General features: G+C 41.9%; 1 protein-coding gene across 2 annotated transcripts in view; it reads right to left on the reverse strand.

Moving 5' to 3' along the window:
- Positions 1-9,626, reverse strand: part of auh (AU RNA binding protein/enoyl-CoA hydratase) — a 205,217-nt gene extending 195,591 nt beyond the window's left edge. For both annotated transcript variants that reach the window (XM_063068934.1, XM_063068933.1), the window contains exon 1: positions 9,366-9,626. In XM_063068934.1, coding sequence (XP_062925004.1) covers positions 9,366-9,603 — 238 coding nt within the window. In that variant the 5' untranslated portion in view covers positions 9,604-9,626. The remainder of the gene's footprint in view (positions 1-9,365) is intronic.
- Positions 9,627-14,926: the final 5,300 nt, after the last annotated feature.

Consider the following 14,926-nt stretch of genomic DNA (forward strand, 5'->3'; position numbering starts at 1 on the left):
ATTAACCCAATCCTTTGGGTATGGGTAAGCATTAGGCTTTACCCTTCTCAATCGTGAGCTGTTGCCGGATAGCTCGAAGTGCAGTCTTCACTCTTTCTCTCTTTCCTTCGACTCCCTTCTCAGCAAAATGTCCACATTTCTTTTATACCGTCGGCATACGTTATAAGGTAACATTCACAGAAACGAAACTGTGGATTCGAAGTATAATGAAAATGGGAACACGTGATGCCCACAGTAAAAGAAACTATGGACTCCCAGGAAAATGAAACTGTGGACACATAACAGTAGCCACTGAGTACGTGTGGGTGTTAGTGATTGGATGACTGCAATTCTGAATGGATATTGGGAATCATACGGTTTGAGGAAACTGATAGTTGTTATCTATTATTTTTTCTTACAAAGGAGTCAAAATTCAAAGTAAATTTATGATCAAACTACATATATATCACCATATACAGCCCTGAGATTTGTTTTCTTGCAGGCATACACAGTAAATCCAAGAAACATAATAGAATCAATGGAAGACTGCACCCAACACGACAAACAAGCAATGTGCAAAAGACAACAAATTGTGCCAATACAAAAGAAAAAAAGTAATAATAATAATAATAATAAATAAATAAGCAATAAATATCATGAAAAGTCCTTGAAAGCAAGCCCATGGGTTATGGAAACAGAGATGGAGCCAGTAAGGTTCAGTGAAATTGTCTCCTCTGGTTTAAGAGTTTGATGGTTGAGGGATAATAACTGTTACTGAACCTGGTGGTGTGGGTTCAGAGGCTCCTGTAGCTTCTTCTTAATGGCAGTAGCAAGAAGAGAGCATGGCCTGGATGGTGGGGGGTCCGTGATGACGGATACTGTTTTCCCGCAACAGCACTCCATGTATTTGTGCTGAAAGGTGGGGAGGGCTTTATCCGTGATGGACTGGGCCGTACCCACTACTTTTTGTAGGATTTTCCATTCAAGGGCATTGGTGTTTCCATACCAGTCTATGATACAGCCCGTCAATATACTCTCCACCACTCATCTATAGACATTTGTCAAAGTTTTAGATGTCATGCCGAATCCGCACAAACTTCTAAAGTAGAAGCACTGGCATGCTTTCTTTGTAATGGTACTTTAATATACTATACATATAATGACACTTTAACATAATTATATTGGTTAAATTAAATAAGTAGTGCAAAAATAGAAATATAAAAGATGCGAGGTAGTGTTAATGAGTTTAATGCCCATTCAGAGATCTCAGAAATCAGATGGCAGAGGGGAAGAAGCTGTCCATGAATCATTGAGTGTGTGCCTTCACGCTTCTGTATTGCCTTCCTGATGGTGACAATGAGAACAAAGCATGATCTGAGTGATAGGGGTCCTTAATGATGGCCATCACCTTTCTAAGGCATTGCTCCTTGAAGATGTCCTGGATACTACAGAGGCTAGTGCTCAGATGGAGCTGACTAAGTTTACAACTCTCTGCAGCTTATTTCTATTTTATGCAGTAGCAACCCCCCCCCCCACAACCAAAACTAGACAGTAATGTAGCCAGTTGCTGACCCTTACCACTTCTGATTCCCCAATAAGGACTGCTCATGGACCTCCACACCCCCCACCCCGCCAAGGTTTCCTCCTCTTAAAGTCAATGATCAGTTCCTTGGTCTCGAGGACATTGCATGAGAGGTGTTTGTTTTGGCACTCCATTCAGCCAGATCTTCAGTCTCCCTCCTATATGCTGATTCGTCACCACCTTTGATTCAACCAATGACAGTGGTGTCATGAGCAAACTTAATTATAACTTTGGAGCTACGCTTAGTTTCATAGTCATGTATAAAGTGAGTAGAACAAGGGACTAAGCACACAGCCTTGTAGTGCACCTGTGCTGATGGAAATTGGAGAGATGTCATTGCCAATCCAAAAACTGACCGGGGTCTGCAAATGAGGAAATCAAGGATTCAGTTGCACAAGGAGGTACTGTCAAAGGTCTTGAAGCTCATGATTAGTTTTGAGGGGATGGGAGTATTGAATGTGGAGCTGTAGTCAATAAAGAGCAATCTGATATATGCATCTTTAGTATCCAGATGCTCGAAGGTTGAGTGAAGAACCAATTAAATGGCACTTGCTCTGGAACTGTTATAACAGCAGGCAACTGGAATGGATCCAAATCACTTCTCAGGCAGGAGTAGATTCTTTCGGTCAAGATGGCGCCAGTGAACAACAATTCCTCAGGCTACATCTTCCAGATAGCCAATTAGTTCACCTGTTCTCCACCTTTTACTTACTCTTTTTATCATAATTGTTTTCCGGAAACTGTTGGAGCCTGTGACTTACAGTTTGAAGTTCAATCGAGTGATCTAGTACCCTGCTGTTTCCAAGAAAATTCCAGGGAGAGGGCGACAAGCACATGCTGTCCCAAACAGGAGACCAGAGGCAGGGAGCACGATCAACTCCATTTCTCGCTTATCGAAACGTCAAGGAAAATTGAAACACTGAGGCGAATGTAGAGGAGGCCGGGTCGACAGTCACTCTTAACAGGTCAGCCCGGAGATCGATCCTCACAGAAGGCCATGTCAGGGCACTCCCCATGGGGGGCCATGTCAGGGCACTCCCCATGGGGGGCCATGTCAGGGCATTCCCCATGGAAGGCCACTTATCGGCGGATGAAGGCTCCACAGAAGGACTGAGTTCAAAGTGTTGCTCTTATCGATGCTGATAGAGGATGTTTTTGAAATTCCAAGACATATGTGATATAACTAGTTTATATTGGTCTCGTTCAGCTTTTCTGTGTTTTCTTTCTTGTTGCCAATTGGCAGGGGGGTGATATGTTACTTTTTGGGGTGAGGGAGGGATTGGGTGTTTGATGTTATTGTCGCTGTTTTTTATGTGGGAGGAGCCTGAGGGTTAGGAGTTTGACATTTTAGCTGCCGTGTCCAGGTGGGCAATCTGTTAATTTTTGTGCAAGGGAAAAGTTAAGGGGATTGGGGTTTGTGAGTTTAGTTTCTTTTTCTTTTTGAGCGGGAAGGGGGCTTCAACGTCAACGATTTCCATGTTTTTTCTGTATTTTATGGCTATCGGGAGAAGACGAATCTCAGAGTCGTATTCTGCGTTTATACATTGATAATAAAATGAACCTTAAACCTTGATACAGTGGCATGCAAAAGTTTGGGCACCCTTGGTCAAAATTTCTGTTACTGTGAACAGTTAAGTGAGTAGAAGATGAACTGATCTCCAAAAGTCATGAAGTTAAAGATAAAACATTCTTTTCAACATTTTAAGCAAGATTAGTGTATTATTTTTGTTTTATACAATTTTAGAGCGAAAAAAAGGAAAGGAGCACCATGCAAAAGTTTGAGCACTCCAAGAGATCTGAGCTCTCAGATAACTTTTACCAAGGTCTCAGACCTTAATTAGCTTGTTAGGGCTATGGCTTGTTCTAAGCAGCTGCCTAGCACTCTGAAAATTAAAATAAATGATGCCCACAAAGCAGGAGAAGGCTATAAGAAGACAGCAAAGTGTTTTCAGGCAGCCATTTCCTCAGTTCGTAATGTAATTAAGAAATGGCAGTTAACAGTAACGGTGGAGGTCAAGTTGCGGTCTGGCACACCAAGAAAACTTTCCGAGAGAACTGCTCATAGGATTGCTACAAAGGCAAATCAAAACCCCCATTTGACTGCAAAAGACCTTCAGGAAAATTTAGCAGATTCTGGAGTGGTGGTGCACTGTTCTACTCTGCAGCGACACCTGCACAAATATGACCTTCATGGAAGAGTCATCAGAAGAAAATCTTTTCTGCGTCCTCACCACAAAATTCAGCATCAGAAGTTTGGAAAGGAACATCTAAACAAGCCTGATGCATTTTGGAAACAATTCCTGTGGACTGATGAAGTTAAAATAGAACCTTTTGGCTGCAATGAGCAAAGTATGTTTAGAGAAAAAATGGTGCAGAATTTCATGAAAAGAACATATCTCCAACTGTTAAGCTCGAGGGTGGATCGATCATACTTTGGGCTTGTGTTGCAGCCGGTGGCACAGGGAACATTTCACTGGTAGAGGGAAGAATGAATTCAATTAAATACCCCAGCAAATTCTGGAAGCAAACATCACACCATCTGTAAAAAAGCTGAAGGTTAAAAGGATGGCTTCTACAAATGGATAATGATCCTCAAAATTCACCTCAAAATCCACAATGGACTACCTCAAGAGGGGCAAGCTGAAGGTTTTGCCATGGCCCTCACAGTCCCCCGACTTAAACATCATCGAAAATCTGTGGATAGACCTCAAAAGAGCAGTGCATGCAAGACGGTCCAAGAGTCTCACAGAACTAGAAGACTTTTGCAAGGAAGAATGGGTGAAAATCCCCCAAACAAGAATTGAAAGTCTCTTAGCTGGCTACAGAAAGCGTTTACAAGCTGTGATACTTGCCAAAGGGGGTGTTACTAAGTACTGACCATGCAGGGTACCCAAACTTTTGCTTCGGGCCCTTTTCCTTTTTTGTTATTTTGAAACTGTAAAAAATGGAAAAAAAAAGTAATTTTGCTTAAAATATTAAAGGAATGCGTTATGTTTAACTTTATGCCTTTTGGAAATCAGGTCATCTTTTACTCGCTTAGCGATTCACAGTAACAGAAATTTTGACCAGGGTGCCCAAACTTTTGCATGCCACTGTATGTTCCATCACCAACCTCTCAAAGCACTTCATTACCGTGAACATAAATGCTACTGGACAATAATCATTGCGGCAGATTACCACATTCTTCTTAGACACTGGTATAACTGAAGCCTGGTTGAAGCTGGTGGGTACCACGGACTACCGAAACAAGAGGTTAAAGATATCAGTGAACACTCCAGGCAGCTCAGCAGCACAGGTCTTTCGTACTCAGACAGGTATTCCATCTGAGCCAGATGATTTTCGTGGATTCACTCTCCTGAAGGATGCTCTCACATTGGCCTCATGGACTGAAATCACAGGGTAATTGGGGGCTGTGGGAGTTCATGAAGGTTCCTCTATGTTTTGATGGTGAAAGCAAACATACCTCTGAACTCACCTGGGAGCAAAGTCTTGTTGTCACCCATGTTGCTTGGTTTCACTTTGTGAGAGGTAATCACATTCAAGCCCTGCCACAGTTGTTGAGCTTCATTCAATAATTCAACTTTGGTCCAAAATTGCAATTCACACACAAGCTGGCTTTCCGGAAATCGTACCTGGGCCTCTTGTATCTTTCTTGGTCGCCAGACCTGAACGCCACTTATCTGGCCCTCAGCAGATTGTGGATCTCATGGTTCCTCCAGGGTTCTTGGTTGGAGAAAGACTGAATGATTTTGTGAGGACACACTCGTCTGCAACTATCTTTATAAAGTTCAGGGCAGCTGTGGTATATTCACTCAGATCCACTTAAATCCCTGAACACGGCCCTTCCCACCAACTCAACGTAATCCCATATCCATTGCTCTGCCTCCTGCAGCCACCTCTTTGTTGTCCTCATCTCTGGTGCCTTGCTCTTCGGTCTGTGCCTGTATCCAGATAGTAGAAGAATAGCCAAATGATCTGATTTCACAAAATGCGGATTAGGCATAGAATAGTTGGAATTCCTAATCATAGTATAGCAGGGGTGTTGGGACATCTGGTGCTACAGATTATATGCTGGTGACAATTGGACAGAGATTTCTTCAAATAAGCCTGATTGAAGTCCCCATCTATGACCTGAAATGCGGCAGGCTGGGCTATTTCCTGTTTGGTGAAAGCAGCATTCAATATTTTGAGTGCCTGATTAACATCGGCATTTGGTGGTATGTAAACTGCGGTCAGAATCATGAAGAACTCTCTTGGCGAGAAGAACGGTCGACCCTTAATGTTCCAGGTCGGGGGAACAAGAATGCAACAAGACAAGTGCGCTGGAGTGCCACAAAGTGTTTGTCATCAAACACAGATCCCTGCACATTTTACCTCCTCTGAACTAGCAGTCCAATACATCCTATGCATCCAGAAGCCTTCGGGTCTGACCGCCACATCAGGAGCCTCGTCTCCGTGAAACTCAGATCAGAGCAATTCCTCATTTCCTTCCAATACAACAATCTTGTCCTTCAGTCCTCAATCTTGTTCTCTAGTGACTATACATTGACTAACAAAATGATGGGTAGAGCGACTTACCCTAACCCTAATAACCATAAAAAAAAGAGCTATTAGATGAAACCTTCAAAAACTTAGTCACAGCCTACTAGAGAAATCAAGGTCCATTGTAAAACTAAATGGAGATTAGGAACTTGGAAGATTATAAAGAAAATTAAGTAACACTGTTGAATTCCTTTTATTGAATATTCATGCCACTTTAAGGACAATTAAGTTTACTTACATGTTTTGGAATTTAATTTTATTCAAAAGACTGCAAAAACACTGACTTGATTGTTTTGCATTCGTGGAGAAATTCTCATAATTTTGCTTTAAATATGACAGAGTGACCAAGTTGCAGTGTAACGAACTACATGGACCTTTTTTATAGTACTACACGTGTCCCCCACTTTTCGAACTTTCACTTTACGAAACCTTACTGTTACAAAAGACCTACATTAGTACTCTGTTTTCGCTAACAGAAGGTGTTTTCACTGTTATGAAAAAAGCAGCACGCGAAAAAAATCAGCGTGTGATAAAAGGCAGCGCGCTCTCCCCCGGATTCGGAACTGCAATCTCACTGGTATTGCTTAAACACGTGCCTGAAAGCAGCCATTTGTAAGATGAGTTCTATGGTATCGGAAAAGCCTGAAAGAGCTCGTAAGGGTGTTACACTTAGTGTAAAACTAGACATAATTAAGTGTTTTGATCGTGGTGAACGAAGTAAAGACTAAGTGGGTTTGGCTTGTGGAAGCTGGCGAAGATGATGTTGAAGAAGTTTTGGCATCCCGTGACCAAGAACTGATAGGTGAAGAGCTGATGCAATTGGAAGAGGAAAGGATAACAATAGAAACCGAAAGAGCAATGATAAAGTACAACTTTAATTTTGAAAGGGTACGTCGGTTTAGGGGATATTTGCAGGATGGTTGAGTGCTTACAAAGAACTGTATGATACAAAAATGCGCGAGGCTCAGCAGTCAAGCAAGCCTTCCACATCAGCCACAGCAGACAACGAACCTCGACCTTCGACATCGAGGCGGGCAGTCATAGGAGAAGATAAGCTGCCTGTTCTAATGGAAACAGACGACGAGATGACACCCCAGTGTCCCACCACCCAGGCCACGGACAGATACTGATTCACGGAGAATGCAGCAGTAGTCGGGAGACACACAGCACATCTTTAAGAAAAAAGCCAAAATAAACATGCCAATTAATTAGGTGCCGCCCGACACGTAATTGTCGGCCCAGATCAGAGGCGATGCAATCGGGAAATGGCACTAATCTGGGCCGACAATTACGTGCCGGGTGGCACCTAATCAATTAGCATGTTTATTTCGGCTTTTTTCTTAAAGATGTGCTGTCTGCCTCCCGGCTACCGCTGCATGCTTCGCGGATCGGTATTGGTTCACTGCCCGGAGGGTGGGGGACACTGCACTACCCCAACTCCGACGACTCAGCCTAACACACCACCAGCAGTGTGCACCATGCTTTCCCAATTCCGGTAAGTGATACTACACAGTACATACATTATTTCTACTTTATATCGGCTGTGTACTTTTACATGTTATTTGGTATGATTTGGCAGCTTCATAGCTTAAAGGTTACTGGAGGGCACTTGTGCCGTGTTTTTGCCGATGGCGCTTGCGTGAGATTTTCGCTACGGAGAACAGTTCAGGCAATGATTGTGGAAAAGTATTTCTACTTTATATAAGCTGTGTATTTATCATATCATTCCTGCTTTTACTATATGTTACTGTTATTTTAGGTTTTATGTGTTATTTGGCGTGATTTGGTAGGTTATTTTTGGGTCTGCGAACACTCACAAAATTTTCCCATATAAATAAATGGTAATTGCTTCTTCGCTTTACGACATTCCGGCTTACAAACCGTTTCATAGGAACGCTCTACCTTCGGATGGCGGGAGAAATCTGTACTTTACGTTTTCAGTAACATTACTTAGAGGACATCATGTTTTATAAAACTGAACTATTATGACTTTAAGCTTAATCTATTATTATATTTGTATACTTTATTCACAATTTCTAACCCTAATAATATATTTTCCAGTAAGTACATGTTTATATGGAGATACTTAAGTTTCAAGTGGAAACAAACAGAAGTCATCTGTTGTAGACACTCATGAAAGCAATGTTGGGTTTACACAAATGGGCTTCTAAAAATATGAATAAACTTTGATGTGACAATATTTAATGCTTATTTGGTCAATGTGCAACATACTGTAAATGATCCTTTCACTTAAACCAATTGATTGCATCTAGAAACCATGCTTATCTGAAGTCTAGCAGGACTGAAAAACAAATCACAATTGCAATGATTTCCCCAAATTGACTAAATTTACACGCTTTAAAACTGAATTTTATTTATGAGATTGCAAAATCCCAGCTTCAACATTTTGTATTCCTGGAGAAAGCCCTGTGATTTTAACCAAAGTAAGATACAAAGGATGACCTATGTCTGATGGCCAGAAAACAGCAAATTATGCAGGGCATTTTTTTTATAGAACATGTGTGGGGCAAGTTTTCTTTCTACGCAGGGAGTGCAAAAAACCTGGAATAGGCTCCCATAGGAGTGATGCAAGCTCACATGGTAGTGTTTTTTTAAATGGCTGTTAAAAATTAAGGAATATAGATTGTGTACAGATAGAAGAGATGTACTTTAATCCAATGTTGGTTTCAGTGCAGGCATGATGGGCTGAAGGGCTTGTTGACATACAGTACTGTTCTATGTTCTATTATTTAAACACCTAATGCAAAACAAAATTCAGGATTTAAATTATTTCAAATTGCTTTTTCACATACATAAAATTGATTACTTTCACAGTGCTTGCATCAGAATCTTATATTGTGGAATGAAAAAGAAACAGTTAGATTATTTGCTTCTTGTGTTCCAAAGAGTTTAAGCATCATAGTAGAAGAAATGTTGCATGAAGAAAGATAATTGGAATTCGGGAGTGAAGTTAGTCTCCATTAAATGGCGATTAGAAGGAGGAGATAATCAATTAGAATAAAAACACAGACTGAAAATAACGAAGAGGGGAATCCTTCACAAATCTTCCAAAGAAATGGAGGGTATTCCACCTACAATATTCTTGTTAAGGGTGTACACCTTGACAACCTTGGATTCGCATCACTGGGAAAATGGCAAATCAAAATTTAGGCCAGTGTTACTTGTTCCCTTCTTGTTCTTTCTTTCCTGCCCTCCTCCTGTCAATCCATCCTCCCCGGGGCGGAGTGGTCACACGGGTTACCTGTCGATTCCGCCTCCAGGTGATGCACCCGCAGCTCCGGTCCCGTTGCATTTCCACTGTAACACCTCGTTCCAGGCGATCCTACAGAGCCCGTCTTCCAGCCTCGGCTCTCGTGTGCAACAGACCCACTTCCAACTCCTAAGCTGTACCTGCCCAGGCTACCAATGAGTAAAGTGCCGACACTCCTCCGTAAAACAAGCGGCCTGCAAACAACTGCCGACACCGCCATAGTAACCATTCGTCAACTTTGACCCCAATGCATCGACGGCAGCCCCGACCTTCCTTGCCACACTTCCCAGAAACGCCAGCGCAGTAGGATGACGGGTGATCAGCGTGCGGCGGTGGAAGAATGAGCGGAATTTAGCTTCTGTGAAAGTCGGGAAGTACATTATGCGATTGTGTTCTGGGAATTTGTTTTTGCTTTATGTGGAATATTGTACATTTAACATTTTTTGAAAGATCCCAGCAATATCTTTTATCCTTGTTAATCGTTGCATGTCGTCTGTAGTTGTGGGAGCAATAATTCGTGCTGAAAACAAGCGATATATAGTGGTACTTCAATGCTGAATTCGTTTAACCACCAGATGAAAAAAAACGCAGATTGATGCCAAAAATTTTCACAGATAAAAAAATCATTGCAAAGGACTCCATGAGGTAGCTGGAAGTTTTGGGCTGCATTTGCAAATTTCATTTCTGGCCTTTCAAGCCAAGGCTGTAAATGCTGCATTTATACCTGTGGAATTAATTTCAGTTTAATGGCCCATAAAGCAAATCAAGCTCATATAGGAAGAGGTAGGAACCATAATACATGTTTACAAACCAAGAGATATTTGCCTGAAACTGGTTACTGCTATCAAAATCCAAGTGTTCATGTAGACCAAACAATCTCTGCTAGAGATGAATTAAGTCTAGATGGTGAGCGTCTGGATCAGGAGGCTATGTCCAAGTTTGATCCATGAAATGAAATACCTAACATTAACAGTTCCAAAGAAACAAATGATTTTTTGAGTTTAAATCTAGAACCAAATGGTCTAGTGATGATTCAATACCTAATCATGTGTCTTTCTCTCTAAAAAATAATGCAAACATTCTTATAGTGCCTTTGAGCATGAACTTTTTTATATCCCAAAATGTATTTATATTGTGATCCTGATTAGATAGGAAAACCTATTATGTAACTACAAGGCCACGTGGCCAAGTGGTTAAGGCAATGGACTAGCTACCTGAAGGTCATGAGTTCGAGCCCCAGCCGGGGGAACGTGTTGCATCCTTGAGCATGGCACATAGTGCTCTGCGACGACTCTGGTGCCAAGCTGTATGCGTCCTAATGCCCTTCTCGTGGACAACATTGGTGTTGTGGAGAGGGGAGACTTACAGCATGGGCAACTGCTGGTCTTCCATATTAACCTTGCCCAGGCCTGCGCCCTGCAGAGTAAAGACTTTCTGGGCGCAGATCCATGGTCTCGCAAGACTAACGGATGCCTTTATTATTATTATTAACTACATGCAACTAACTATCCTGAAGAAGGGCAACACACATCAAAGTTGCTGGTGAACGCAGCAGGCCAGGCAACATCTCTAGGAAGAGGTACAGTCGACGTTTCAGGCCGAGACCCTTCGTCAGGGCAGGACGGTCTGACGAAGGGTCTGTACCTCTTCCTAGAGATGCTGCCTGGCCTGCTGCGTTCACCAGCAACTTTGATGTGTGTTGCTTGAATTTCCAGCATCTGCAGAATTCCTGTTGTTTGCATCCTGAAGAAGGGGCTTGGCCTGAAACATTGACTGTTTATTCATTTGCATAACTGCTGCCTGACCTGCTGAGTTCCTTGTGAGTGTTCTGCGTTTCCAGCATCTGCAGACTCTCTTGTGTTGATGTAACTACATAACTTTTTCCACAGACATTTGGAGCATTCATTCTGCACCAATATTTCAATAGCAGCAGTTAAGTAACTGAAGTTTCCAATTTAAAGTAACCATGACATCCCGTGTTCCTATCTTTCTCTCAATCCTTGTCAGGGTCTCTCATTTTTTCCCTTTCCCATGGATCCCATCCAGACCCCCATCAATTATTTTAGTCTCTATCACCTCCTCCTGGTTCCCTCCTCCTAAAACCCACACATTTTACCCATGATATCCCTTCCCCATTTGGTTTAATCTGCTCTTCATCTCTTCCCTAATGGTTCCTTTATCACCTTCCTAATTTATCAGATTCCAGAGCAACACACGCAAAATGCTGGAGGAACTCAGCATATTGGAAATGAATAAGCAGTATACATTTTGGGCCAAGACCCTTTTTCAGATTCCAGGTCTTGTGGCCTTTATGTCCCTGCTTATCACCCTTTAGTCTCTATCTACAACTTAACTCTCCCCTCCCCCAACCTGGCTCTACCTGCCTCCTTTCTCCCCCTTGTCCACTTCCACCTGTCACCCATCTGCCTCTTGCAACCTACTCTACCTATCACCCCACCCCTCACCAACTTATTCCTTCCACCCATTATCCTTCACCCCTCCTCCTTGTGCCTTTCACCACCAGGCTCAAGGACAACTTCTACCCCAGTTTTATAAGTCTATTGAACAGCTCTTGAGTAGGACATGAGTGCTTGCCCTCAAGATCTACCTCGTTATGACTTTGAATCTTATTGCCCATCTGCACTGCACTTCCTCAGTACCTGTAACCCTTTATTCTGCTTTCTGTTATTGTTTGTATTACCTTGATGCCCTGTTGTAATGAAATGATCTGTGTGGAAGGTATGCAAGTCAATTTTTTCACTATACCTTAGTGCATGTGACAACACTTTATACTGGCTGTCTTCCCTCTCCGCTTCATTCTTGAAATGTCTGAAGTTGGATAAATTGCTTGAACCTGATGGACTACACCCCAGTGTTCTGAAAGAGAGATCTGAAGAGATTGTGGAGGCATTAGTAGTGATCTTTCAAAAATCACTGATTCTGGAATGGTTCCAGAGAAATGGAAAATGTCACTCCACTCTTTAGGAAGTTAAGGAGCCAAAGGATGGGAAGTTAAAGGCCAGTTAGCCTGACTTCAGTGGCTGAGAAGATGTTACAGTCAATTATTAAGGATGAGGTTTAGGGATATCTGGAGGCACATGATAAAATAAGACAAAGCCCTAGTCGGTTTCCTTCAGGGGACATCTTGCCTGCCAAATCTATTGGAATTATTTGATGAAGTAGCAGACAGGATAGGCAAAGGAGAGTGAGTGGATGTTATTTACATGGATTTTCAAAAGGCATTTAACAAGGTGCCTCCATGGCTGCTGAACCATGTCTATGGTATTACAAGAAATATACTAGCATGGCTAGAAGATTGGCAGACTGGCAAGAGGAAAAGGGTAGGAATATAGGAGGCCTTTTCTGGTCGCAGTGCTGATGACTAGTGGTGTTCCACAGGGGTCGGTATTGGGACAGCTTCTTTTCCTGTTACATGTCAATGATATGGATGATGGAATTGATGGTTTTATGGCCATATTGGCAGACAATACAAAGGTAGGCGGAGGGCTAGGGACACAGTTCAACCCACTGAGTTCCAACACCGATTTCTTTTCAAGCTAAAGAATCTAAGTGTTCTGCCTAGTAAATAATCATTTTGATATAGAAATCTATTTGTGCCTCAATGCAATGAGAAGGGAGTCAAAGAACAGTTAGCTGTCCAGGCCAGATGAAGGGTCTTGAATCGAGACATCAACTTTCCATTTCCCTCCATAGATGTTGCCCGATCTGCTATATTCCTCCAGCTTTTTGTGTGTAGCTCTCTACACATGCTGCTTGACCTGCTTGCTACGTGTTTCTAGCACTCTCTGTTTTTGTTCTTATCTGCCCATTCTTAGACGTTACATCAGGAGATCTCAACCTCTTTTATGCCATGGAGCTTTGCCATTAACCAAGGGGTCTGTGGACCCCAGGTTGGGAAACCTTGCCTTACATCAAGAATATTACTAAGACAAAATGTCAATTTGCAGACGTTATAAAATTTGTAATACGGAAACTGATATTCAGTCTAATCTGTTGTCATCGCTGCTAGTGATTTATTTCTCATAGAGATACCATTCCATTCACAAGATCACATCAGGAAAGCTTCCTCTTCCTTTCGTCCTTAAATAGCCTACCCTTAACACCAGTCTGTATTATCTAAGAATTTTCTATTAGTCTCCACCCTTTAATTCCCTTTGTTCTCTCCACCCCTCCTCCCTCTCTGCCACTTGAATTGTGCCTATTTTCTAAATTCCTTATATGTGTCTTGCTTCTGGCAAGAGGTCATGGACCTGATTTACTGTAGATCTATATATTCTATGTGTGTGTATATTTTTATTTTCATTTTTGTAGCATGAAAACACATTATTTGACTTAATCGTAAACTACTTTCTCTTAAATATCTTATACACAATTACAATTAAAGCATTACTCATGTTACTATATGTGAACATAGCTCACAATGATGCCATTTATTGCCAATGCCTAATAAAGGATGTGTTCATTATTTTGTGACTTCATCTAGAAGGCATATTTGTTTCAGATTTCATGTAAAGTGGCAAGCGAATTATGAATTGGATCTCTACTGATAAAATGGTCAGTTTGATTCCTAACACACTTTGTATACATATTTTATTTATGATTTACTCTAGTGCAATGTGTTATATATCAAATTCTCCACAATGCTTTTAAGGAAGAGACTTAATTTTAATTTAGAAAAACAGCATGGTAACAGGCTCTTCTGGCCCAATGAGCCCTCGCTGCACAACTATATCCATTGTGACCAACTAACCCACTAACCCATATATTTTTAAAACGTGGGAGGAAACTGGAGCACCTGGAGGAAACCCACGTGGTCGCAGGGAGTATGTACAAACTCCTTACAGACAGCAAAAGGAATCGAACCCTGTTCTCTGGCATTGTAAAGCATTACACTACTATGCTGCCCTTTCCAACATACTGGAAGTTAGATAATTTCCACAACAGACAAATTATGATCTAAGTTAAAGGATCTAAATCATAAACCCTCTAAACAGTTGATCCCTTGTTAGTTAAAGAGCTGTTGAAAGAGTTTATCTTGTAAATAGCCTCATTTGCCTCATGTTAACACAAAGAGAAATCCAGTTAGCAACATGTATTAACAAGTATAAAGGCCAGTTGACCTGTATTTCAGTATGTTGGATACACCCGTTAATGGCTATGAAAAGGCAAAGGGAGATACCTCTAGAGCCTGTGAGAGAGGGGGTGCAAGATGCCTCAATGACTGATAACATGGCTACAGACCTAGGAATGGAATCTACCATGAATAAAGAGAGCACTGCACAAGAGACACCAAAACACCAGCAGCAGTAGTGGGACACAAGTGTTGGGTGTTCATCTGTGGGTGGTGGAAAGTAACATCAGGAAATGGGTGGAAGATCCATCAAGGGAGGAAAAGGTGCTTGAGGGAGCAGGGACAGGGACAGGGGCCTCGCATTGACCACACCTTGTAGTGAAGTCAATCAACTAAGTCGAGTGAAGCACAGCGACCGGACACAAACCAAAGTTCGCAGAGCATCAGCACCTCTGTCGCT

The sequence above is a fragment of the Mobula hypostoma genome, chromosome 16 (genome assembly GCF_963921235.1).
Source record: "Mobula hypostoma chromosome 16, sMobHyp1.1, whole genome shotgun sequence".
Classification (NCBI taxonomy): domain Eukaryota; kingdom Metazoa; phylum Chordata; class Chondrichthyes; order Myliobatiformes; family Myliobatidae; genus Mobula; species Mobula hypostoma.